The sequence below is a fragment of the Candida theae genome, assembly GCF_024610275.1.
Source record: "Candida theae strain CBS 12239 chromosome Unknown scaffold3, whole genome shotgun sequence".
NCBI classification, from domain to species: Eukaryota; Fungi; Ascomycota; class Pichiomycetes; order Serinales; family Debaryomycetaceae; genus Lodderomyces; species Lodderomyces theae.
Window position 1 is genome coordinate 15,716 of NW_026261437.1, and position 24,225 is coordinate 39,940.

At 40.0% G+C, this 24,225-nt stretch overlaps 7 protein-coding genes across 7 annotated transcripts; 2 read left to right on the top strand and 5 right to left on the bottom strand. All coding sequences in view use genetic code 12, as the record gives it.

Moving 5' to 3' along the window:
- Window positions 1-985: 985 nt before the first annotated feature.
- Window positions 986-2,449, bottom strand: OLE1 (stearoyl-CoA 9-desaturase; the record flags this gene model as incomplete). The annotated part of the gene is made up of 1 exon (XM_051752095.1): window positions 986-2,449. One exon carries the CDS (start codon window positions 2,447-2,449, stop codon window positions 986-988), a length of 1,464 nt encoding a protein of 487 aa, XP_051608576.1.
- A 2,030-nt stretch (window positions 2,450-4,479) lies between these two features.
- Window positions 4,480-7,752, bottom strand: KGF57_002750 (uncharacterized protein; the record flags this gene model as incomplete). The annotated part of the gene is made up of 1 exon (XM_051752096.1): window positions 4,480-7,752. One exon carries the CDS (start codon window positions 7,750-7,752, stop codon window positions 4,480-4,482), a length of 3,273 nt encoding a protein of 1,090 aa, XP_051608577.1.
- Window positions 7,753-10,735: 2,983 nt separating this feature from the next.
- SDS24 (Sds24p) lies at window positions 10,736-12,847 on the top strand (the record flags this gene model as incomplete). The annotated part of the gene is made up of 1 exon (XM_051752097.1): window positions 10,736-12,847. The coding sequence occupies one exon, from the start codon at window positions 10,736-10,738 to the stop codon at window positions 12,845-12,847; it is 2,112 nt and encodes a 703-aa protein (XP_051608578.1).
- A 1,560-nt stretch (window positions 12,848-14,407) lies between these two features.
- Window positions 14,408-15,784, top strand: TEF2 (translation elongation factor EF-1 alpha; the record flags this gene model as incomplete). The annotated part of the gene is made up of 1 exon (XM_051752098.1): window positions 14,408-15,784. The coding sequence occupies one exon, from the start codon at window positions 14,408-14,410 to the stop codon at window positions 15,782-15,784; it is 1,377 nt and encodes a 458-aa protein (XP_051608579.1).
- A 236-nt stretch (window positions 15,785-16,020) lies between these two features.
- Window positions 16,021-18,075, bottom strand: KGF57_002753 (uncharacterized protein; the record flags this gene model as incomplete). Its single annotated transcript, XM_051752099.1, has 1 exon — window positions 16,021-18,075. One exon carries the CDS (start codon window positions 18,073-18,075, stop codon window positions 16,021-16,023), a length of 2,055 nt encoding a protein of 684 aa, XP_051608580.1.
- Window positions 18,076-18,739: 664 nt separating this feature from the next.
- Window positions 18,740-21,811, bottom strand: GCV2 (glycine decarboxylase subunit P; the record flags this gene model as incomplete). The annotated part of the gene is made up of 1 exon (XM_051752100.1): window positions 18,740-21,811. The coding sequence occupies one exon, from the start codon at window positions 21,809-21,811 to the stop codon at window positions 18,740-18,742; it is 3,072 nt and encodes a 1,023-aa protein (XP_051608581.1).
- A 1,208-nt stretch (window positions 21,812-23,019) lies between these two features.
- Window positions 23,020-24,045, bottom strand: KGF57_002755 (SDR family oxidoreductase; the record flags this gene model as incomplete). Its single annotated transcript, XM_051752101.1, has 1 exon — window positions 23,020-24,045. One exon carries the CDS (start codon window positions 24,043-24,045, stop codon window positions 23,020-23,022), a length of 1,026 nt encoding a protein of 341 aa, XP_051608582.1.
- Window positions 24,046-24,225: the final 180 nt, after the last annotated feature.

Here is a 24,225-nt window from a genome sequence, read left to right on the forward strand (position 1 = left end):
TCATTCAAATGTATCACTTTTAATTGGTTAATAAAATTAGGTTTCAAGAAGCAGGAGTCTATAGTAAAGATCAGCAGATTCATGCTTGATAATGTTGCATGTTTCTTCTGCATCATGCATGTCAAGAAACTAGAATTGTGGTAATGATTCTCACGCGGAGTTTTTGTTGGTGGGTGCAAAAACTAACAGACATACTGCTCAAAACACGGTAGTTGAGAGCGTTTAATGAAAGCCATTACCTTTCTGGAAAGTCACTGGTACTGTGATAGTCATATTTGATGCGTGGGGTCCACCTCATTCGTAGGGAATGACGGTCCTGCTCTGGTTGAATCACCTTATTGTGGCATGAATTGGTGGTATGATTTTTTATTTTTTTTTTTTTTTTTCTACAAGTATTTTTCTTTCTCGTTTGATTACACAACAAATCTATCGCTCATAACCACTTTGGTCAGTCGAGTTCTAGGATTTGGTCTTTCCCAGTTGAAATTGGACCTTGGGAATGGCACGTGCGCGTTTATAAATACAATTCTGCAATGCAAGGAAACAACATGGCCAATTTGACTGCATACTTTTGTGTAGAATCGTTACGAGACTACGTAACAATGCAAAACGGTTGAGAGATCACTTGATCGCAAGAAAAATCAACAACCATCGTTTTCTTACGAAAATCTACCTCCCCATCGATACAATATTCACATTCTAGTTTTAAAATTTGTGATAGCTACATAAATAAAGTGTTTGAATACCAAAAACGTGCAAACAAAAAAACAGTAACAAAAAAAAAACAACAAGGGCAATGATGCTGAGTCGTATCTCAGATACTTCATGTGAATCCAATCTCATCACTACCATCAATCCAACCAATGTTTAGGGAAAAAAAAATAGCTTTCCCTTCTCTATATCTCATAACAATCGTAAAACAAAAGTAGATGTGTTCCAGCATCAAAGCCTCTCTGTGGTACACATACTCCCCCGCCTCCTACTCTTAGGTTTGCTTCTCTTTTTCCATGTATCTCTCTTGAGCATCAAAGGTGTCAGCATTCACACTAACATCCTTGACAACGGCAACTCTCATTGTCGCCAAGATGTTATGAGCAGCATTTGAATGACGATAAACAGCACCACTGAAAGCATCAGTAGCATCCTTACCCAAAGTGGCTCTAATCAAAGCTTGACCACCTGGATGTTCCTTGATAAAGGACTTGACATTGTGGATGATACCACTTATTATAATCAATCCTTCCTTCTTGGCACGTTCGTTAAACTCTTCTCTTGTCCAAACTGGCAACTCATCAATGCTGGATCCCCATCTCAATTTTTGTCTTTGTCTATCCAACTTCTTTTGTTGTTGTTGTAAAAGCCCCTGCTCAATGGCATTTTGAGAAAACTTTTTCAAGTTCCAAGCCAAACCCAATTTGGACAAGACATAAATGGTGACTTTAGTTGGGTCGTATTGGTACCATTTCAATGCATTTCTGTAGTCACTTGGGAATTCATGATGAAAGTTGTGGTAACCTTCACCAAAAGTGACAAAGGCGGTCAATACGTGATCTCTAGGAGTTCTTCTGTCATCAAATGGTTGGGTACCAATCCAGTGAGCCAATGAGTTGACGCAGAATGTAGCTTGTTGAATGACAAATGACTTCAAGATACCGGCATAAATGTAACCTCCCCAGTAATCGCCCCAGAAATAACCAGCAATCAAAGTTGGCAAAATGTATGCTGACAACAACATCAAAGCCAAGTAATGCTTGTGTTGGAAAACAACAACTTTGTCAGCAACCAAATCCGAAATGTCAGCCCTGGCTCTGTTCTTTGGGTTAGCTTTTTGCAACATCCATCCCATGTGAGAGTACCAGAAGCCTCTTCTAGCGTCGTATGGGTCTCTTGGGGTATCTGTGTATCTGTGGTGAACTCTGTGTGAGTGGCCCCACCATTTAATTGATCCTTCAATGGCACCAGCACCGAAAAAGGCGAAAAACATGCGTACTGGCAATGCAGCGTCATAAGATTTGTGAGCCCATAAACGATGGTAACCAGCAGTGATTGAAAGACCACTAAACATGTACAACACAAATGCCAACACAAAGGTCTTGAACTGTGGCACCATTGTCAGGGCAGAAGACAAACCAACTGCTGGAATACCAACAACCAATATAAGATTGAGCCAGTTAATCTTTTGAGCGAAATTCTTCATGGTCCATGGTTCTTCTGAAATGTGTGCTTTATTGGCATACTTGGCGGCTTCTCTGGCATCTTTTTCAGCCAATGACTCCAACGAGTCTTGAGTGATTTCCTCTGCGGTGACTTTGACCAAGTCGGCAGTACCCATCAATTTACCACCCAATCCTGCAGCCACAATTCTGGGAACCTTTTTGTTGGTACCAGCGGCAATGGCATTAAGCTTGGTGATCTCAACCGTCTCCAATTGTTCAGTTGTAGTAACCATTGTGAGTAAAAAGAGAGACTGTCCTAGTTGTGTGACGGAAAAAGTGTCGGATGTTGTTTGTAGTTTGTTCCTTTCTTATAGAACTCCTGTGAAGGTGCAAAAAAATAACTGTATGAAGAAAAAAAAACAAAAAAAGAAAAGTTTTGTTGGGTAGCAGAAGACACTGTTATACTTTGAACAAACAGCAGGGAAAAAAAAAAGCCTTAGGTAGGAAAAGGTAATTGAGATGCGATGGGACGTAAGCGAAAAAGGAGAAGGTCAAAAAGAGGACAATGCTTTGCTTTTATATACGTGTGATAAATTAGGGGTGAAACTCGAAATATAACACAGATGAATGTTATCTTAAAACATCAATTTCATAGCCTGCAACAAAGAGCAAAAGCTCTCTCTGTCTCTCTGTCTCTCTGTCTCTCCTTTCCCCAAAGTTGCACAAAACTTACTTTACCCAAAAAAAAAAAAAAAAACCTGTAGTGATTCAGGAGAGATTCAATTTTCACGTGTTTGGGTGAAGTTGTAGGTGAAGTTCATTTCCATAATCTACCTAATCGTTTGAAGGAATGGCCAGTATGAATAAAGCCATGCAAGTGGTACCTAATCTAGTCTATGAAGTAGCTATCATACCATAGGCTTTAAAACAGACAGAGATAAGCTGGAAATATCCAGCGGCTAAGTAGCAGTCTGAAGAATTGAATTTCTTTTTTTTCCTTTTTTTTTTTGTTGAGTGGATCGTTAATTTATATGCAGGACATTTGCCCTTAGTACACTACAGTCTGCATCAGTCCTTAAAAAAAAATAAGACATGGTTTCAGTAGCGCAAAAGTCATACATATTATCATTTGCATCTTCATCTTCATCTTCATCTTCATCTTCAACTCTGTCTCTGTCTCTCTTCCCCCTATTTTACACTTTTTGAGTTTCCACTAGTGGCTTACTATGTTCCGTGCTGTGTCAACCTCAACTCAAACCAAGCTTCAAATGTCCGCCCCATTCTTATGAAGTCATCAAAGTAACTCTGCGCCGTGTATAGCAAATCAAACGTTTCTTAATTTTATATTACGTACACCATTTAATGTTTTCATATTTTTTTTTCCGTACTATGTCTTAACTCCTACGACAGTACTAAAGAATCATCCTTAAGTCCGTCGCAAATAAACACAAAAACTACCCATCATACATAGCACACACACACACACACACACCCTCTATTACGAAAGAAGGCAGATGCTGGCACTTATTTCTGTCTTTAATTGCCTTTCTGAAATCAGTATAATGGATGTCAACATTCCCTTCCTCTCATCCGATGCAAATACAAATCTTGTGCATTCCGTTTTTCAGTAGGCTATGAAACTCTGTAAACCCTGTAAAACAAAAAATCCCAACAGTTTAGTTCTGCTTCAAAAAAAAAACGCATGATCCATCGAAGCTCACAAGAACTCGTAAGCAAGAGGTGATGCTTATTAATATGGCTTTGCATGTATCTAAAGACTCATGGTATTGGCAGGGGCAGGCACAGGCACAGGCACAGGCACATAGCAGGGACAAGCAAAACCGTTGTGTGGTGTGATGATTGTTTCCCCCCACCCAACAAAAATAACAAAGAATTAGAGAATGCAAAACACAAAGGCTGCACCGAAATTTCGAAATTTCTGTTTTCATTATTTTGCAACCAAGAGGTCTTTCGATGACAAATATTTAAAAAAAATCGAGACAACATGCCTCGGTGCAATGTAAGGAGACGTTGAAAAAGTAATGCAAAACAGTCTTTTCTTTTACCACTCCTGTGCTTACACATTCAAAGTGATAAAACTTTTCACTCAACTATTCTCTCATCAAAACCCGACCCTTTACTTAAAAAAAAAAAAATAAAATAAAATAAAAAAAAAGAGATGTTCAGCGGGTGTATTGTATACGGAGTCAACTCTGTTCATCGTATTCTTTCCTTAAAAAAGGGGAATGGGTCGCAACCCAGAGATAGAATATATTAATGATGATTATAATTAGTATTGAATCTATTTATCTTTTTTCGCAACTTACATTCCTAAACTTTGAACACTCTCCCACTGGGCAAACACATACCAACTACTTCCATTATCGCCAATAACCAACCCCCGATAGACACCAAGCTCCAGACACTTGATATTCGATGAAAAAGTTCCGAATGGTTTATGGACAGAATCAGTAATTCTTCCATCTCCACCGTGCTCGGCTTCATCACCCTCATCGCGGGTAAGTTTGAAATATTTCCCCAGTGGAGACTCAATTACAACTTTGAAATCTGGTAACGTTGCCAATTTACCTGCATAACGCAAACCTTGACTTGGATACTGCTCAATTTGAAACGTGTACGTGTCTTTCAACAATAACTTGTTGGCTTGTGGTTTAACAATGTATAAATCGTTCAATTGGCTTTGTACCGTGGGGAAGCGTTGAACAAATTTGGTTTGCCTGTTTGTGCCTTGATGCGTCAACGGAATCACTATTGCGAGCTGGTGTATATTGTCGAAATGCTTTTGTAATCCTTTAGATCCGGCAAATATTTGCAACACCCCAATAGATTCATTTTTGGGGAGGATGGCTTTTACTTTGGCCATACGCCTATGATTAACCCACTTGATTTGACACAAACTTAGATCGTTTGTGGTAATCTTTGATGTCTTGACCAAAGTGAACAACTCCACGTCGGTTGGCACATACAACTCCAATTCAAATATTTCCAAATCTTTTAATCTTGTCAAGGCATTGTTGAAATTGTGGAACGATAAATCATTAGCATAGAATCCAGAATATGTGCGTGGTAAATAAAATGCAATACTTGGGTCAATTGGCGGGGTGACATGTTGCAAATCGATTATTGAGGGAATGTGAGTTGACACCAAGCTTAACGGTTGTGCAAGAAAGTAAAACTCATTGTAATTAACATCTTGTAAATTACTAATTGAAGGGGTTTTGAAGTTGTATATGTCAATCAAACGGAATCTGTCCTCTACTAGCACTGACAACCAACAGTGATTGATGACGTACTGTTCATTGTGATAGAACTCATTCGGCTTCTTCCAAAAACCCAAGACAATCTCACAAGGTATTCTTAATGCATCAAGAATCTTTTTGAAAATATAGTTGATTTGAAAGATTGATGCTTCTCCCTTAAGTTGCACTTCCTTCAATTTCGGCTTAACTTGAGAAATCCCAGTCGAAGCATGATCTTCTCCACTTCCAGGTTCCTCCTCAATTATATGAAATTTGCACAAGTGCAGCAAGACGCATCGAATCTTGGCTAATTCAAAACTATGAAATTTGACAGAAACGTCCGATATGAATTCATTCAAATCGTAACGAATACCATAATTTGCAATGAATGCTTCAATTTTGGAGTAAGGAATTGTTGACAAGTCAATGTAGTCGTTGTTATCATCATCAGTAACTAAACCATCATTTCCTTGGCTATATCCAGTTGTTTCATTGGTGTTTATCTCTGATATATAGTCCAATGGCTTAACAACTAGATTGGCTTCACTCTTGACAACTCGCTTGGTTCTACCTTGCTTTTCCTTTGAAGTTAACGAGTTCATTCTATTAAGATCCATCTTGTAACTGACCAAATCGATTTCATCCTGCCGTTGCAATCTCTGCTCAATAGGGTTCAATTGATCTTGTGTTGATCTTTTCAACAACTTTTTGAAAATATTTCCATTTGTCTTTCTCTTGTCTTCAAATACCGCACTCATGACGTCTGATTTAGACTCTGATCCAAAGTCCTCGTCATCCAAGTCGTGAACCATTGACGTATCATAAACATCCTCCTCTATATTCATCCCCTTCATGCGTGACTGACTTTCCTGCAAGTCTCTTTCATACTTGTGTCTCATGAATGAGCCGGCACTAGTCGCACTCAACTCCGACAAGTTCATCACATCACTTTGTAACGACTTGATGGAGTTTTTCAATTCCTCGTGTTGCATATACAAGCGATAATAGTCATCGTCATTGTTAATACACGCGACATCCTGATGATTTGACGCTTGAAAGTCACCACCGTTGAAAGGAATTCTCATTTGCTGTTTGGAGCCCATTTGATGCAAGTCTCTTTCAGAAAATTGAGATTTAGAATAAGCAGAGTGCTTTGGAGGTGGAGGAGGCGGTGGGGACTCATTGCCATCTCTGTTCACGTGATTACTGGAATTGACATAATTGATTAATGGGTTGCCTGCCTCAACACCGCGGTCCAAATCATCGTCCTCATCGGTTACACAGCTTGACATTTTCTTGCTCAAGTCATCGCGAGATTGTCTTTGACGCTCCTCAATGGAGTCATATGAATCAATGGAATGCTCGTCCTTAGTTCTGGAAGAATTGGGATATTTGGGATTCGATTTAGGGGATTTTTGTGCCCTTCTATCACTTCTCTTTAGCTTTTGCAACCCATATTCCAACTCTGCCCGTTTCCTAGCGATTTCCTCATACTCCTTTACAAAATCTTGTTCCCGCGATGATCTAGTTGCTGGTTTGGTAGAAGGGGCGCCAGATGTGAAAGGTAAAGACGAATGACTACCATAGTGTATGTTCTTCTGCTGCTGTTGCATCAACGTTTCTTTGTATTGTCGCTTTTGCGCCATGTCAGCAGACATGACATCGGCATACGAATTTGACTTGTGTGAATTACCATATGGATATGGTTGTGAATAAGTCATTTCATTAGGGCCTTGTGCCATCATATTTCTGTTTATATCCAGAGTCGACTTGTGAAGCTTGTAGTTATTGAGTTGTTGTTCTTGTTGCTTCAACTGTTGCTGCAAGCGTCTGAAATGCTCGAGTTCCATGTCGCGATCGCGTTGTGATCGCATTTGCTGTTGGCGTGTTCCATTACTCTGATGTCCTGAGAGTCCATAAGGAGGAGACTTTTTCAACGACGAAGGAATTCCGTCAAAGCTTTGATTCATTCTATCATAAGATGATCTTGATGGTGATGAGATTCCCCCCAGTTTGTAATTCAACATGGGGTTCGAAGTTTGCTTTTGGATTTGGGCCCCTCCTGATTTGGTGATTCCATTTGCCTGGTTCTTTTTTGTAGGGGTACCCATTCCTGAAGGAGGAGTTCTTGATGTTTCTTCTTCCATTATGCTAACATATTCTCGAGGGAAAATACCCTCAGCTCCATTTCGACGTAGCTTCCCACTCCACCAACTCTCATCAACAATGGAGAATACTTGAATCAATTCATTTTCAAGAAACCCCAAGTCACCTGACTCCTCTCCTGGCCATGAAACGGTGGTCTTAACTTTAAATGGTAGGGGAGGTAGAGACATGGAAGCAACAATGAAGGAAATGCAAAAATAGTTGGAATCAAAGCTTTGTAACGAAGGATAAAAATTAAATCAAATATAATGCAAAGGGTGTTGAATATTGGAAATGGTAACTGGAAATGCAATGTATTAGAATCTGTTGATCAATTGGAAATGAATGAAAGTGGTTGATGTGAGTGAATACTATATTGTGAATGATTAATGCTATGCTAGTGGATCATAAAGAAAATGCAAAGGAATGAATTTGGAAGGGCTGTAGTCAAAAAGAAGGATTTTCCAATCTGTCAGTTGCTGTGAAATTAAAGTGTAGTTATTGTATATCCCAACGTCATCATCTATAAGGTCTTGAGCAGATCTTAAAAGGAAAAGACAGAGAAAAGATCTTTGTTTTGTGTTGAACTTCTCGTTTAGGAGAATTGGTAAACACAATATTTTGCATTTTTGTGCTACTACTACTACTACTACTACTACAGCAGTGAATGTCGTGTCGCAGAAAATCTATTTGGTGTATCGAAGATGTGTTGGATAATGGTGATCGTCTTACTCTCAGTGTTGTCTAGTATTCATCAAAACATATTAGGTTTGAGTTTAACCAGCTTTGGACTCAACAACAACGTAGCAGTGCTTGCGCCTTTCAGCCCGTATGGTGTGATACTTCTTCTCCCTATTGATCAATCGACTTCGCAGCAAGGATCCCCCAATAGAGTAGTTAATGAACGAATCTACAATCCGTTGCAAAAGTAACAACAAGATAAGACTTTTATATTAAACTGAACTCTGAAATGGTTATAGCCGACAAAAAGGAACCTTCAAGTTCGGAAGCCAATCAAAAACGGTGTCCAGCACCTCAATACAGGAACCCCCCCCCTTAAAGACACTCTAGCGTATTATTCTCCAAACGCAAATAAATCCATCAAAAGATAACCGTAGTTTGTAGTTTGATGAATTTCTAAAGAGAAAAGGAAGAAACTTTGTATTGAGTGTTAAAAATTGAATGTCCACTGGGAAATAATAAAGAAAGAAAGAAAAAAAGTCGTGATCAGTACATAATAAACTCTTCAAAGGACAACAGGGTGCAGAAAGTACCCAATGAAATAAAAAAAAAAAGAAAACAGTCTCCAGTCCCCTTAAAATCCAACGTATACTGCTTTGTGCCACTTAATGGGATCGTAGCTGCTAAGGCGTTCTCTCATGTTGATTCCCTAGGCTCACGTTTTGTGAAGATCAATGTAGGTGCTTCCTTTATTTTATTTTTTTTTGTTGTATATGTGCAAGGTAGATATAAACTACTTTGAAATGACGCCTATCTCCTCTAAGTCTAGTGAATAAGGCTTACTTTGTCCCTATTGTGTGCTGGAAAACGATTGGAAGGGAAGATAGTTGTGCCAAAAAAAAAAAAAGGGACTCCGAGCAAGAACAGTTGAGTTTTGCTCAAAATTGGTTGCGAAATCGAGAAAATCCATCAACTCAAATTAACCTCCAACTCTTAGTTCACTTCAAATAGTTCGGTCTTGAAAAAAAAAAAAAAGATTGTACGAGAGCTAGCAAAATGTCGTGAAAAACGCAAATTACGAGAAAGAGAGGAGTGTATTGAGACATTAGTGGAATGGGTATATCCTGCTGGTGAGTAACGATATTCCAAATTTATAGCTATTTTTGGTCTCAAGAAGTTCCGCAACTAGGGGAGGAGCCTTTTGCAGGCATTGGCAAAGTGCTCATCATTAGAAACACCTCTTTCAAGTTTATAGTAGATATTTCAATTCGATTTGGATTTGAAAACTTTTGTGTGAGGTATTTGCGTCATCTAAATGATGCAGATGCAAAGATGTGTAAGGCGAGTAAATCATGCGACTTTGGCACGTGATTTTTGTATCTGCTCTTGCAGGTTGATCCAGCAGCAGTGATTCTGTAAAGGGAAAGGAACGGCAGCAGGTTTTGCAGAGTTCTGGGTGAGATAGTGATGGTAATGGTGATGGTGATGATGATGATGATGGCAAAGATAATGAAACAATATTACTCGTATGATTTTTCGTAAGGAGAACAATAACACAAAATATTGCACAAACTCCGAACAACCAAAAAGGAAAATAGAGGCGGTGATTAACTCCCAAACTGGATATAGGACTTTTCAGAGTATACAGGCTGTACTGGAGTAAGAGGATTGAGAAGCTTGGGAGAAGATTTGTATGGTGTAAAGATGGACATTTTCCTTTTGAGGCTTTCAAGAGAGAGGGGTTCTAGAACAAAAGCACAATTACGTATGCGAGACACACACACTCTTTCCCCCTATTTTTTATTTATTTCTGTTGATCGCCTTGTGTGTTTTTTTTTTTTAAAACTCAATGTACAATAGAGTGTGGTATAGTCATGGATCATATCATAAAAAGACGAAGAGTAACGTAAAGAGTTGAAGAGAGAGATATCTCTCTGTGTATAAATATATTGATATATGTACTCTGTTGTTGTTGTTGTTGTTGTAGTAGTCAATTCCCCTCACTTTAATTCGATACAAACAATAGACACAAACAAAACAGACACACAGACAGACATAGAGAGAGAGAGAGAGAAAAGCAAAGAGAAACGGCAGACAGACAAACAAGAGGCACAGAAAAAATTCAACTTTCAACAAAACCAACCAACCATTCTTTCTTCTTCTTCTTCTCCAACTTCTTCTTCCTTGATTCAAATCCGTACCTTATAATCATCTTCTACTACTACCTCAATTGAACTAATAACTACTGTTCCTGCATCAATACATCTCCCGTTTCACATCTATTATTATCATTATCACGATTTCATACAAAAACCTCAAGATCACGTTACTTCATTGTCAGCTTTCAATTTAACCGATTCTATACAATCCTTCACCCTGTCAATTATACTAGCCTACTTGAGTTAAATCACACCTGATCACCTCAATTCAATCTATTTACCACACACATATTTTCCACGCCGCCACATATACAAGCTGGACTTTTGAATCAAAATGGTTAACCCACCACAACCAAGGCAACAGCCTCCAACATCACCCCGCTTGCCCAACGCACAAGCAACTACAAGACACTCACCAAGTATTTCTCATGCCCAATTGCATTTTCAACAGCAACAACAACCACCGCCTCACCCTCAACATCAACAACTGCAACTGCAACTTTATCACACAAACACAGCATCGTCACAATCGTCACAATCCTCTTCTACATCTGGACAAGGCACGGGAGCTTCTTCCAATGCACCACCACAACACGCACACTCTTCTCACGGACATAGTGTTGGTCATGGTCATGGTCATGGTCATGGTCATGGTCATGGTCATAGTCATAGTCATAGCCACAGCGCCAGTCATGGCTCCAACCATCCATCGCGTAAACCTTCAATAGTTGAATTGTTGAGCTCACCACCACCATTGCCAGTCGATCTGGATGAAACTATCCACCACTTGAGTTTATCAAGAAACCCTTCCATCAGCTCTAGAACTTCAACCGGATCAGCAAATCCATTTCTGTATGGTGGAGCTCATAGCTCAGCTTCTCCACAGGGAAGTTTGTCTGGTGGTGGCTCAGTCGTTGGCGGGTTGGACTGGAGTGATGTTCCATTGACTGAAGTTGTTCAGTCGAATAAATTAATCAGCATCCATTGTTCTCATTCAGTTCAATCTGCGTTTGAGACTTTGGTCAAGAATGATTTGACAAGTGTTCCAGTTTCTGTCTCCAAAGATGACCCAAGTGATTTAAGAAACTGTTTGACGTTTGATTATAGTGACTTAAACACGTATTTGTTGTTGATTATGAATAAAGTTGATTATTCAGAGTTGAATATCGAGGAAATTGGTGAACCAACCCATACTTTACAAGAAAAACACGAAATTATCACTCAAGCCGTCAACAAGGCCAAAAAGGGAGAGGAGGTGCCTGTTGAATTTATCATCAAATTGCATCCTAAAAACCCATTTATCAAATTTGCTCAAAATGACACTTTGTTTTCGGTAATGGAAACTTTGGGAAATGGGGTTCATAGAGTGGCAATTACTAATGAAGAATCGACAAAGATTACTGGTATACTTTCGCAAAGAAGATTGATCAAGTATATGTGGGACAATGCAAGAAGGTTCCCACTGTTGGAATTTTACCTTTCATCTACTTTGCAAGATTTAAAGATTGGATCAAGTAAACCTATGACCATATATGATGACCAGCCAGTATTGGATGCTTTGTACAAGATGTTTCATGAGAATGTTTCATCATTGGCTGTTGTTGATCGTACAAGGACTTTGATTGGTAACATTTCCATTGTTGATGTTCGAAACTTGACCAGTTCAAAGAACTCACACATGTTGTACAAGTCTGTGTTGAGCTTTATTAGTTACAATTTGTCGCAAAAGGGCATTGCTGAAGGTAAAGATCAATTTCCAATCTTTCATGTCAATAATCAAAGTTCATTAGGAAGAGTCATTGCCAAATTAGTGGCGACTGAGTCACATAGATTGTGGGTTGTGGATATGTCAAGAAAATCCAGTAGTATTTCTGCACAGTCGTCAAGTGCACCAAATAGTGGAACCAACAACAGTGGTGTGACCTTTGGATACCCACAACCAGCCGATGCTTCCATTTTGAACAAGGCTGCCAGTGTTGAAGGTCGTGAGCAGAGTCAGGCCATTGCTAGTGAATACAATGGTAGTAACCAGGTGGGAAGTGGAACTGCATTGGCAGCCAGCTCCATCCAGCAAGAACAAGGGTACCTTGGTGGAACAGGGAAATTGATTGGTGTTGTTACCTTGACAGATATATTGGGAGTGTTTGCTACGTCAAAAGGTCGTCGAACTGACCCTCAGTCAGCTAGAAATTTCAGAAGAAGAAGCTCGACCTCGACTACAAGATCGTCAATTGAGAGTCTAGACAATACAATAAGTGGTGTTTTGAATGCTACTGGTGGAGGTGGAAATGCCAGTGGAAATGCCAGTGGCAGTGGCAGCGCAAGTGCTAGTGCCAGTGGGAATAACAACGCCGCTGGTGTGACTGGTCTGGGATCGAACAAGAATGCCAGTTCGACAAGTGTAGCATCAACCAATACAAATGCCGCTACAGGTACCCCAAGATAAGAGATTGAAGCATTGAAGAAAGAAACGATTTTTTTTTTTTATTTTTTGTTTTTAGCTCTAACATAGTTTGCAAACAAAGGGTAGTTGTACCTTATATATACATAATTATCTAAGCATCTCTCAAATGTATATCATCTGAGTATTGTACAAAGGGAATTATTGTGCGCAGTTGAGGACTAGTTCGGTCGGGGACGGGAAAGAGATTTTTTCAAAGCGGGAGGAGCGGGAGGAGCGGGGGGAAGAAAGGCAAAAGCGAGAGACATCTTTCGTGCGGTGGGTTGTCGACAGCGATGAGAAAAACAAAAGAGAGAGAAAGAGAGAGAAAGAAAGAGAGAGAGAAAAGAAAAAATTATGCATTTTTGTGTTGCACTTTTATTGTACATTTTTTTTTTTTCATTCTAAGGTTGCTGCTCATTACGGAACTCCTCTCTCAATCAATTTTTATGGTTTACATTGTGGACCACGTGACTGGCTAAGGGGGAGGAATAGTATGAGGGACATGTTGGCAATCATCTGAGGAGAATGTTCAGTTGGCCCAGTCTCAACGACCTTGTCTTTGAGTAGTGCCAGCTTGATTATATATTAGAAAAGTGCTGCTGTTTGCCAAATTTTGAATTCCAGTAATGAGAGATTTTTTTTTTTACAAAATTCAGACAATTTTCTCTTTTTCTGATAATTCTTTTTGTGTTCTTTTTGTTTTATTTTGTTTTGTTTTTCTTCTTCTTTCTTTCTGTCTGACTGTCTGAGTAAAACCATCTAAAATTGAACTTTTCATGCATTGTAAATTAATTGGAACTCTAAGATTAGTGGCGGTGGCAAAATAAAAGAGAAGGATGAAGAGAAGGACGAGAGACTATGTAATTTTTTGCTTGTTTTTGTTTTCCTAAGTAGTGACTCATTTGATCTGTTTCATTACCAATGAGCTATTGGTCAATCGTACAATGAGTCACTAATGTATACATAGTCTTATCAAAGAGTTCTTCACTGTTGTTTTGCTGTATCTCCCATGTGCGTTTTTTTTTCTTTCACTTCTGTGTCTGAAAACTTTTGTATGTGATAATGATTGCACACACACGACATTTTTTATGAAATTTTTTTTTGTGGATGGGAGGAAGGCAAAGAAGCGGCAAGAGTATGGTACAATGTTGTAAACGCAGCAACTTCGTAGGATTGGATTGCAACTCCAAGAGGAACTAGGCCTATAAAGTCCTGCTCAATCCAGCAGTATATATATAGCTCCAGATAAGTGTAATTGGAATTACTTTAAATGTTGGTACTACAAGTTGTGTGTCTGAATATGCAAACTGACAGAAAATGAAAAAAATGTCGCGTGGGTAGGAAAGTGAAAAAAAAAACAAAAAAAAAAAAAAAAAAATTTTATTTTTGTTTTCTTTTTGTCCGTTGTCCTTCATCAATTTCTCTCTCATCATTTATAAAAATCTCCTTCCCCTTTGAAAAATTTTTCTTTTTTTTTTTTCCCATCTTCTTTTCCCTTTTTCTTTCTTTCTTTCTTTCTTTCTTCTCACTACAAACGAAAGTTTATATTATACATCATCAATCATGGGTAAAGAAAAGACTCACGTCAACTTAGTCGTTATCGGTCACGTCGATTCAGGTAAATCAACCACCACCGGTCACTTGATCTACAAGTGTGGTGGTATTGACAAGAGAACTATTGAAAAGTTTGAGAAGGAAGCTGCTGAATTGGGTAAAGGTTCATTCAAGTACGCTTGGGTTTTGGACAAATTGAAGGCTGAAAGAGAAAGAGGTATCACCATTGATATCGCTTTGTGGAAATTCGAAACTCCAAAATACCACGTTACCGTTATTGATGCTCCAGGTCACAGAGATTTCATCAAGAATATGATTACTGGTACTTCTCAAGCTGATTGTGCTATTTTGATTATTGCTGGTGGTACTGGTGAATTCGAAGCTGGTATCTCTAAGGATGGTCAAACCAGAGAACACGCTTTGTTGGCTTACACCTTGGGTGTCAAGCAATTGATTGTTGCCATCAACAAGATGGACTCAGTCAAGTGGGACAAGAACAGATACGAAGAAATTGTCAAGGAAACCTCCAACTTCGTCAAGAAGGTTGGTTACAACCCTAAGGCTGTCCCATTCGTCCCAATCTCTGGTTGGAACGGTGACAACATGATTGAACCATCTACCAACTGTCCATGGTACAAGGGTTGGGAAAAGGAAACCAAAGCTGGTAAGGTTACCGGTAAGACCTTGTTGGAAGCTATTGACGCTATCGAACCACCAACCAGACCAACTGACAAGCCATTGAGATTGCCATTGCAAGATGTCTACAAGATTGGTGGTATTGGAACTGTGCCAGTTGGTAGAGTTGAAACCGGTATCATCAAGGCTGGTATGGTTGTTACTTTTGCCCCAGCTGGTGTTACCACTGAAGTCAAGTCCGTTGAAATGCACCACGAACAATTGGCTGAAGGTGTCCCAGGTGACAATGTTGGTTTCAACGTCAAGAACGTTTCCGTTAAGGAAATCAGAAGAGGTAACGTCTGTGGTGACTCCAAGAACGACCCACCAAAGGGATGTGACTCTTTCAATGCTCAAGTCATTGTCTTGAACCACCCAGGTCAAATCTCTGCTGGTTACTCTCCAGTCTTGGACTGTCACACTGCCCACATTGCTTGTAAATTCGACACTTTGATTGAAAAGATTGACAGAAGAACCGGTAAGAAGTTGGAAGATGAACCAAAATTCATCAAGTCCGGTGATGCTGCTATCGTCAAGATGGTTCCAACCAAGCCAATGTGTGTTGAAGCCTTCACTGACTACCCACCATTGGGAAGATTCGCTGTCAGAGACATGAGACAAACCGTTGCCGTTGGTGTCATCAAGTCTGTTGAGAAATCCGACAAGGCTGGTAAGGTCACCAAGGCTGCTCAAAAAGCTGCTAAGAAGTAAACTGATTGAGGATGCTTATTAGTGTATGTGTTTGTTTGTTTTTTTGGCACGTTTTGTTTTGGATCATCTCCTTTTTGGTGATTTCAGAGGTGAATTTATTTTATGTAAAGGTAAAATAGTATATATAAATATATTTACTTAGAATGGGAAACGATGTAGAGACAAGTGTAGTTGCTCGCTATTATTGGTGTACAAACTACGTAACCTATAACTAATGCACACTCTAAAAACACCATCTAAATCAGTACTGCCTGGAACCCTTTCCCACTGACGACACCCATGTAATCGCCAGAGTTTTGTCTCCAGCAAACACCATTGACTTCCAAGTCTTCGTCATAGGCCAATATTGGTATATCCAGACTTCCACTGCCGCTATTCTTGCCGGTTGAGCTTACTGAGTCATTTGCATGCCCATTGGTGCCATTACCTGCTGCTCCATTGGATAAGCTCGTGCTTGAACTGTAATTCGACCCAGTTGCACCTAAATTGTTCAAGTCCCACACCAATGCCTGACAATCGTCACCACCGCTGAGCAAGTAGTTGGATGTAGGATGCCATTGAATCAGATTTATCGATGAGGCAATGGGCGATGCTGGAGATGCGTCAATTGTCGCAATGGGAAGTCCCGGCATGCGCATATCAATGATGATGATTTGACTGGAGTTGACTCCAAATGTTGCTAGATGATGCTGATCAATGTTTGACGTAGAGAGGCGAAGTAGTGCTTTGGAGTTGTAGTTTGCTGAATGGGCAGGCGTGGGGAGTTGTGCCGAGGATGGTGTTGAAGCTGACCCTACTGATGCATGTCTCCTCACTGGAGGAGTTGGCGATGGGGGTGGTTCGTAAATGATGGTTGAATGTTCCAAAGATCGTAGATCAAACACTCGCATTGATCCATCATTGCCAACAGATGCAAACACATTTGTCGAATTGTGAATAAACTTGACATCGAAAACCTCTGAATCATGCGCGATCAATTGGGTCTTGATAGTGGCAGACTCGTTAAAATCGTCATGAGGATGGGATCGGTTCAAGTCCCACACTGTGCATGTTGTGTCAACACTGGATGTGATTAATATGTTAGTGTCAGTAGAGTTCCAATCAAACGACGTGACTGGAGGTGACGTATTGATCTTGTCTTTCCCATCAGCAGCAACGGCGCTACTGCCAGTACTAGATGCATTGTTTGCCAACACGTGCGTCTGCACTAAATTGTACCCGCCATCACCGTCGTCAGTTACTTTATACAACCTCAACACATCACTTGAAGCGGCAAGTCGCTGGAAAGGATGTATACCTCCCCCTCCTCCACCTTGCAACAAGGAAGGATCCCACTTCACATGGGTCACGGGGTAGTTCAAACTTGTGTCAGCCACTTTTTCAAAAACAAATCCACCTTCAATACCAGCATCAAAATCTTCGCGGTATCCTGGCAATTGATTGCCATACACATCAACTACTGGCGGAGGTGGTGGGGCATAGTCATATTCAAATCCTCTTCCGAAAACAATCTCCAATTTATTGACAAAGCCTTCCTTATAAGACCCCAATGCGATACAATCCATGGATTTGTTGTTTATTGTTGTCCAGTCACATGCAAAAAGGGGAGACTCGCTAAAGTAGTATGAGCTCCGTTCAATGGGGGAGACTCCAACGCCTGGCGTGGTTGACGCAAAGTTTCTTGTAGTGTATGCTGCTTTTGAGTTTGGAAGTGCGCCGGAAACTGTACTTCCTGGGACAAATGGTGCTGGCAATGCCGATGAAGAAGAAGAAGAAGAAGGATTGAATGGAATAGAGGTGGTTGAAGGCGACATCGGTCCTTGGAGAGGACTCCTTCCGGTTGGTGTCAATTGAAGACCTGGATCGAATGGTTGAAATGTTGAACGGTGTTGCAAATAGGGCAGTCTCTGTAGGGCTTGTTGTTGTGCTTGCTGTGCTTGCTGTTGTTGTTGTTGTTGTTGTTGTTGTTGTTGTGGTGGTGGTGGTGCTTGCTGCTGCTGCTGCTGTTGAGGAGGTAGCCGCGATGTTCCTGTTGCTGTTGAGATACTTGACAGTTGTGGTAGGGGTGGTGGGGCAAATGCAGTCATGTTGGACATACCAGCATTGAGCACAGATGATGAAGATGATGACGACGCAATTGACCTGTTAGCAGGTGCATTGGGAAGATAAGAAGAAGTGGGCGGCGGTACGGATGGTGAGTTGCGACCATTGCTGGAGGCTCCGCTCATTGCCGTGTCTGTAGCACTGATGTTTCCCATCGAGCTCCTTTTTCTGTGGTGTGACCTATCCATGAACTGTTGCTTTATCTGGAATACTCCCTTCCGATATTATCTCTTGACGTTGTGTTGTTCTTTCTTTTTTGGGAATGCTCCGTTTGCGATGGTCAGTTTATTAGTGTATATCGACTTGTTCTGCTCTAGTGGACATCTGACTTGAAAATTATGAAGATACAGCAAAACGCAATCTGTCGTAAAGCTGGATGAAAATGCAAATGTATGAAAACAAACACACACACACAAACACACAAACACTAGCGTACACTTCAAAATCAATTTCTCGGTATATATATATATATGGTTATCAATTGTTGTCTTGATAAACGATATTCTTGTAGTGATACGGAGCTTGTATATGTATGTGATCAATTGAAGGTTGGGGATTTTAGCAATTGTGTTTCCCTCTCTCTCAGTCTCAAATGTTTAGTTTGTTGGTGGAGGATCCAACACTGTTCTCACATTTTTTGCATTGTACACTACCTACTACAACAACTACAACCAAGTTGATTGCAAAACCTATCATATCGATACCACATACCCTCATTCTCGTTCTACATGTTTATTGAATAAGAACATTAGAATTAAAAGAATCACCTCTATGGAATGGACTATGTGGAGCTCATCCTCTATCATATAATACGAAAATCTCACCAAACCTGCCAATCTACTCTACTCTACTCTACTCTTCAGCAAGTTCTTCAACTGAAGGACAAGTACAGATCAAATTCAAATCACCATAAGTGTCATCCAATCTGGAAACGGTTGGCCAGCACTTGTTTTCTTTCAAAAACTCCAAGGGATATGCAGCTTGTTCTCTAGTGTAACCTCTGGTCTCCCAATCAGACGAGGAAATAATATCCTGTTGTGAGTGTGGAGCATTCTTCAATACATTACCCAATGAATCTCCATTTATATAAGCATCGATTTCGCGACGGATGGAGATGAAAGATTCAATAAATCTATCCAACTCTTCCAAGTTTTCAGACTCGGTAGGTTCAATCATCAACGTACCTGCAACAGGGAAGGACATTGTTGGTGCATGGAATCCGTAATCTTGCAATCTTTTGGCAATGTCAATAGCCTCAACACCGTGTTTTTGAAATTCACGCAAGTCCAAAATAAACTCATGGGCACAATGTTTCAAACCTGCGTTGGATGAGGCTTGATGGTCAACGAAAAGAATCCTGTAATGTGGTTCCAACTTGGATAAGATGTAATTGGCATTCAACATGGCAATGGTTGAGGCATATGGTAATGCATCAGCACCCAACATTTTGATATACGAGTAAGACACAGGGATGACGGAGGCACTTCCGTAGGGTGCCGAGTTTACTGCTTTTATACTTTCATTGGTTGAATGAGGAGTGTTGACAAAGTTGTGTTTTGGCAAAAATGGAGCCAAGTGTTGCTTAACACATACTGGTGCCTGCCCTGGTCCACCACCACCATGACTCAATGCAAAAGTTTTGTGAATGTTCAAGTGGCACACATCAGCACCCAAATCACCTGGAGAAGTCAAACCTACTTGAGCATTCATGTTTGCACCATCCAAGTATACCAATCCACCATTTTGGTGCACTATATCAATTGCTTCTTTGACACCCGGTTCAAACAATCCATAAGTAGAAGGATAAGTGACCATGATGGAACATAAATTGGCAGCATGCTTTTCAGCTTTAGCTTTCAAATCCGCCAAGTCGATGGATCCATTATCCAAGCATTTGACTGGAACAACTTTCAATCCACACATGGCTGCTGAGGCTGGGTTGGTACCATGCGCAGAAACAGGAATAAGACAAATGTTTCTTTGGTCGTATTCACCTCTTGATTTGTGGTATTGTCTGATCAATGACAATCCAGTGTATTCACCTTGAGCACCCGAGTTTGGCATGGAGGTAGTAGCATCAAACCCCGTAATATCGTTAAGATCCTTTTCAAATTCATCAACCAATTGCTTATAACCTTGTGCTTGATCAATTGGAACAAATGGGTGGATTGAGTTGAAGCCTGGGATCGATAATGACTGCATTTCAACAGTTGCATTCAACTTCATTGTACAAGATCCCAATGGGATCATTGAGTTGGCCAATGACAAATCTTTGGATTGCAAGAGGTGCAAGTAACGCAACATTGATGTTTCTGAGTGATGGGTGTTGAATACCTCGTGTGGCAAGATGTCATCAGTCCTCAACAAATCTTGAGGGATGGATGGCAACTCAGTCGAAGGCTCGATAACTTCACCAGTGAACAATTCAATCAAATCAATCAAGTCTTGTTTTTGCACCGTTTCATCCAACTGTAATGATACTGTTGACTCATCAACTTTGAACAAGTTGATTCCATACTTTTCCAAAGCATTCTTTAAAATTTCATCAGAAGACACACCATTCAACTTGATTGTCAAAGTATCAAACCATTTATCATTGACAATCTCGTGTTTCTTCTTGATTTCATTTGCAAGTAATGTTGTAAATCCATAAACTCTCTTGGCGATATTTTTCAATCCTTCAGGTCCATGGTAAACAGCATAGTTTGCAGCTATATTGGCCAACAAAGCTTGAGCTGTGCAAATGTTTGAGGTAGCCTTTTCTCTCTTAATGTGCTGTTCTCTGGTTTGCAAAGCCAATCTCAAAGCTGGTTTACCCAACCTATCCTTTGACACACCGACAATTCTTCCAGGAATCTTTCGGGCGTACTTTTGTGATGTGGCAAAGAATGCTGCATGAGGACCACCATAACCAAATGGCACACCAAATCTTTGCGAGGTTCCTAATGCAATATCAGCTCCAAATTCACTTGGCGGTTTAATCAAAGTCAATGCTAACAAGTCGGTGGCCATGGCGAAAAGTGCTTTGTTTTCATGCAAAAGATCTCCAATTTGAGAATAGTTGTGAATTGAACCGTTTGTAGTTGGATATTGGACGAGAGCTCCACAAACGTCTTTAATTATGTTTTTCAATTCTTGAAAGCCTTCTTTCGATGCCAAGTTCAACTCCTTAATCTCGACATTGATATTTTCTGCTCTTGATTTGATCACTTCAATGGTTTGTGGGTGCAATTCCGAATCAACTACATATACTTTCTTCTTGTTCTTTGAGTGATGGAATGATAAACTCATTGCTTCACCAGCAGCAGTACCTTCGTCCAACAAGGAGGCATTCGCCATGTCCAAGCCCGTCAATGATGTGATCATAGTTTGATAGTTCAACAAACTTTGCAATCTACCTTGAGAAATTTCAGGCTGATATGGTGTGTACGAAGTGTACCATTCTGGCAGCTCCAACAAGTTTCTTTGAATTACTGGAGGTAAAATAGTGCCAGCGTAGCCTTTACCAATGAACGATTTGTAAATCTTGTTCTTACCAGCAACTTCATGGAGATGTTTCAACATTTCCTGTTCTGTGAAACCCTGAGCAGGTTGGACTTGCAATTTACGCTTGATCAAAACATGCTCTGGAACAGCACTGGATAAAAACTCATCCAAATTGGAGTATCCAAGCGTCTTCAACATTGTCTCAACATTTTTGGGTGTGGGACCAATGTGTCTTCTAGCAAATGTGTCTAGATTGGATAATGACACTTTTTCAGCATTTGGATTGTATACTTTAGCATAGTTTTCCGATGATGTGTCTGCAGTAGTGGCCAACAATCTAGCGAAAGTTGGTGTGACACGATATGTTGGCGATACTGAGGGTCTAGTGGCGAGTCTATAAGTGGAAGATCGAAGCAAAGATCTTGTAGTTCTGATCATATTGGAATAACGCACTAAGTATAAGCAAAGGTGTTTTAGAATTGAAGAGTAACTTGGGAAAAGATATCGATATTTTAAAATCGAGATGCCATCTTAGTTTTATTTACAGGCGCTATTTGACTCCCATAAAGATAATAAAAGAAATGGAAATGCCGATAAATTACAAGACGTGTTTACACAAAACTGAAAAACAAAAAAAAAAAAAAAAAAAAAAAAAAAAAAAAAAAAAAAAAAAAAAAAAAAAAAAGAAAAATAATAACAGGTAACAGAGTCACAAATTATGAATCAGAGTCATATGGCATCTCGCGTTGAACAGATCAAAAGTTTTTCGTTAGAGTGTAGTTTTAAATGGCCTTTGTTGGCGAGGTAGCCAGATGAGATAGCTGCGCCTATGAATGTCTGAAATTGCTAAGTCTAATTACTTCAGCCCTCGAACTATTGATGCAACTACATTACGTCTTGGCCAGGTCGTACTTTTTGCTTGAAGTCTCAGTCTGGAATGACAACCTTTAGAGCATGGGTATAATTCTACTGATTGTCTCCACGAGTCAACAAGCTCTCCAATGGACGTGTAAATCCGATTCGGTTCTGTGAAATCGAAGCGGGACCAATTTTACCAAATTAGTTTTGACTCCTCCGTCTCAGTTTGCAGATGATTTTTACCTTCAACATTCCTCTGAACCGAGGACGCGAGAAGCAAAAACAAAAAAATAAAAATACAAAAAAAAAACAGAAAGTTTTCTTTCTTTCTCAATTCTTTCTTTTCTGACTCCTCCCTCTAAGAGAGAAATATGGGTACCCCGGATTTTTACGACTGCGATTAGTTGCACGCTACCTTAGGAGAGCTTGTAAAAGAAAATTCTCCTCAATCTGAATGCAGAGCTGAGCAATCACTAATTGTTCGTGTGATCAACATGAGACAATGTGGAAGTAACTACTGGCAACATTGCATTACACAATGATGTACTGTTCATGCAACTCTGCCCTAGCATTCGGTTGGACTATCTAGATCCTTCGTGTTTCAAAAACCACTCTCAGAAATGCCCAACCTTCTCCAGGAGCGCAGCAGTTGATTAGTGGATAGCACTGCATGTGGAGCAACAGACACTACGAACATGGAATACAAAAGGCTCTTTAATTGACTAAATCAATACACAATTAACTACTCTCTCACAACTTTTTCATAGAGAGAGTTTCCTCTCGACATCTTATTGCAATTGAGCAACGGTGTCATCAACAGACTTTCTCAAATCAATAAACTTGAATCCCAAAATCTTTCTTGTCTTCTCATTATTGACAATACTTTCACTGTCTTCAAACTTGGGTCCCTTTGACTTGTCCAATCTTGGTATTTCGGATTTCAATTTGGGGAAGTCCTCAACAATGATGTCATAAATCTCCCCTGAGGTGAATGGCCCCTCCGACACAATCAATCTTTGACCAGCGGCTTCCTTCTTCTCAAAGGCAAGAACATGAGCCTTAGCAACATCTCTAACATCAATAAAGTATGACGCATATTGTTGTGGCTCTTCTTTCTTCTTACCAGCAGTGAGGATACTGTTGATGACTTCGTTGGAAGCATTCAACTTTGACTTGTCCTTCACTTCAAATGCTTGAGGTCCAAACACAAACACTGGGTTTACGACAGTAATTTCCCATTGTGGTTTGTTATCCTCAACATACTTCCACAAAGCCTTTTCAGCAAGCTTCTTGGAACCGATGTATCCGAGGAACGGATTAGTCAAAGCCTGCTCGCGAGTAATTGGGTTCCAAGAGTCTTCATTAACCTCTTTGCCTGGAGTGGCCAAATCTGCAAATCCAGCAACGGCAGCATAAGACGAAGTGACAACAACCCTTTTAACATTCTTACCATATTCCTTGATTGCATTGAGTGCATTGATGGTACCTTCAACTGCAGGGTTCAACAAATCCTTTTCAATATCAGCAACTTCAAAAGTGACCGGGGACGCAGCATGCAAGAATACGGTAATGTTTGGGTGTGTTTTCAAAGCTTCATCAAAAGCACCTTTTGCTCCAATGTCTTTAACAACAACATAACTAAAAAGTTCCGATTTAAGTCCACCCGATTTGAGCAAGGATTTCAAGTCCTCTCCCTTCTCCTCTGATCTAACTGACCCAATGGTCTTGTAACCAGCTTCAATCAAAAGCTTAATAATGTGTTGAGCAATGAATCCAGTAGCTCCACTGATGAATACAACTTCTTGTGACGACATGTTTTTTTTTGGTGATGAGTGGGAGAAAAGAAGCAGAATGGGACACTACATCTTTTCAAAGAGAATTGTCACCCCTTTTTATATTCGCTTGGAGTTTACTGTGGCTGATAATCAAAAGCTTCACTCCTCTCTTGCTCAATGCTCTCTTGAACCAAAATGAAAAAAAAAAAAAATATAAAA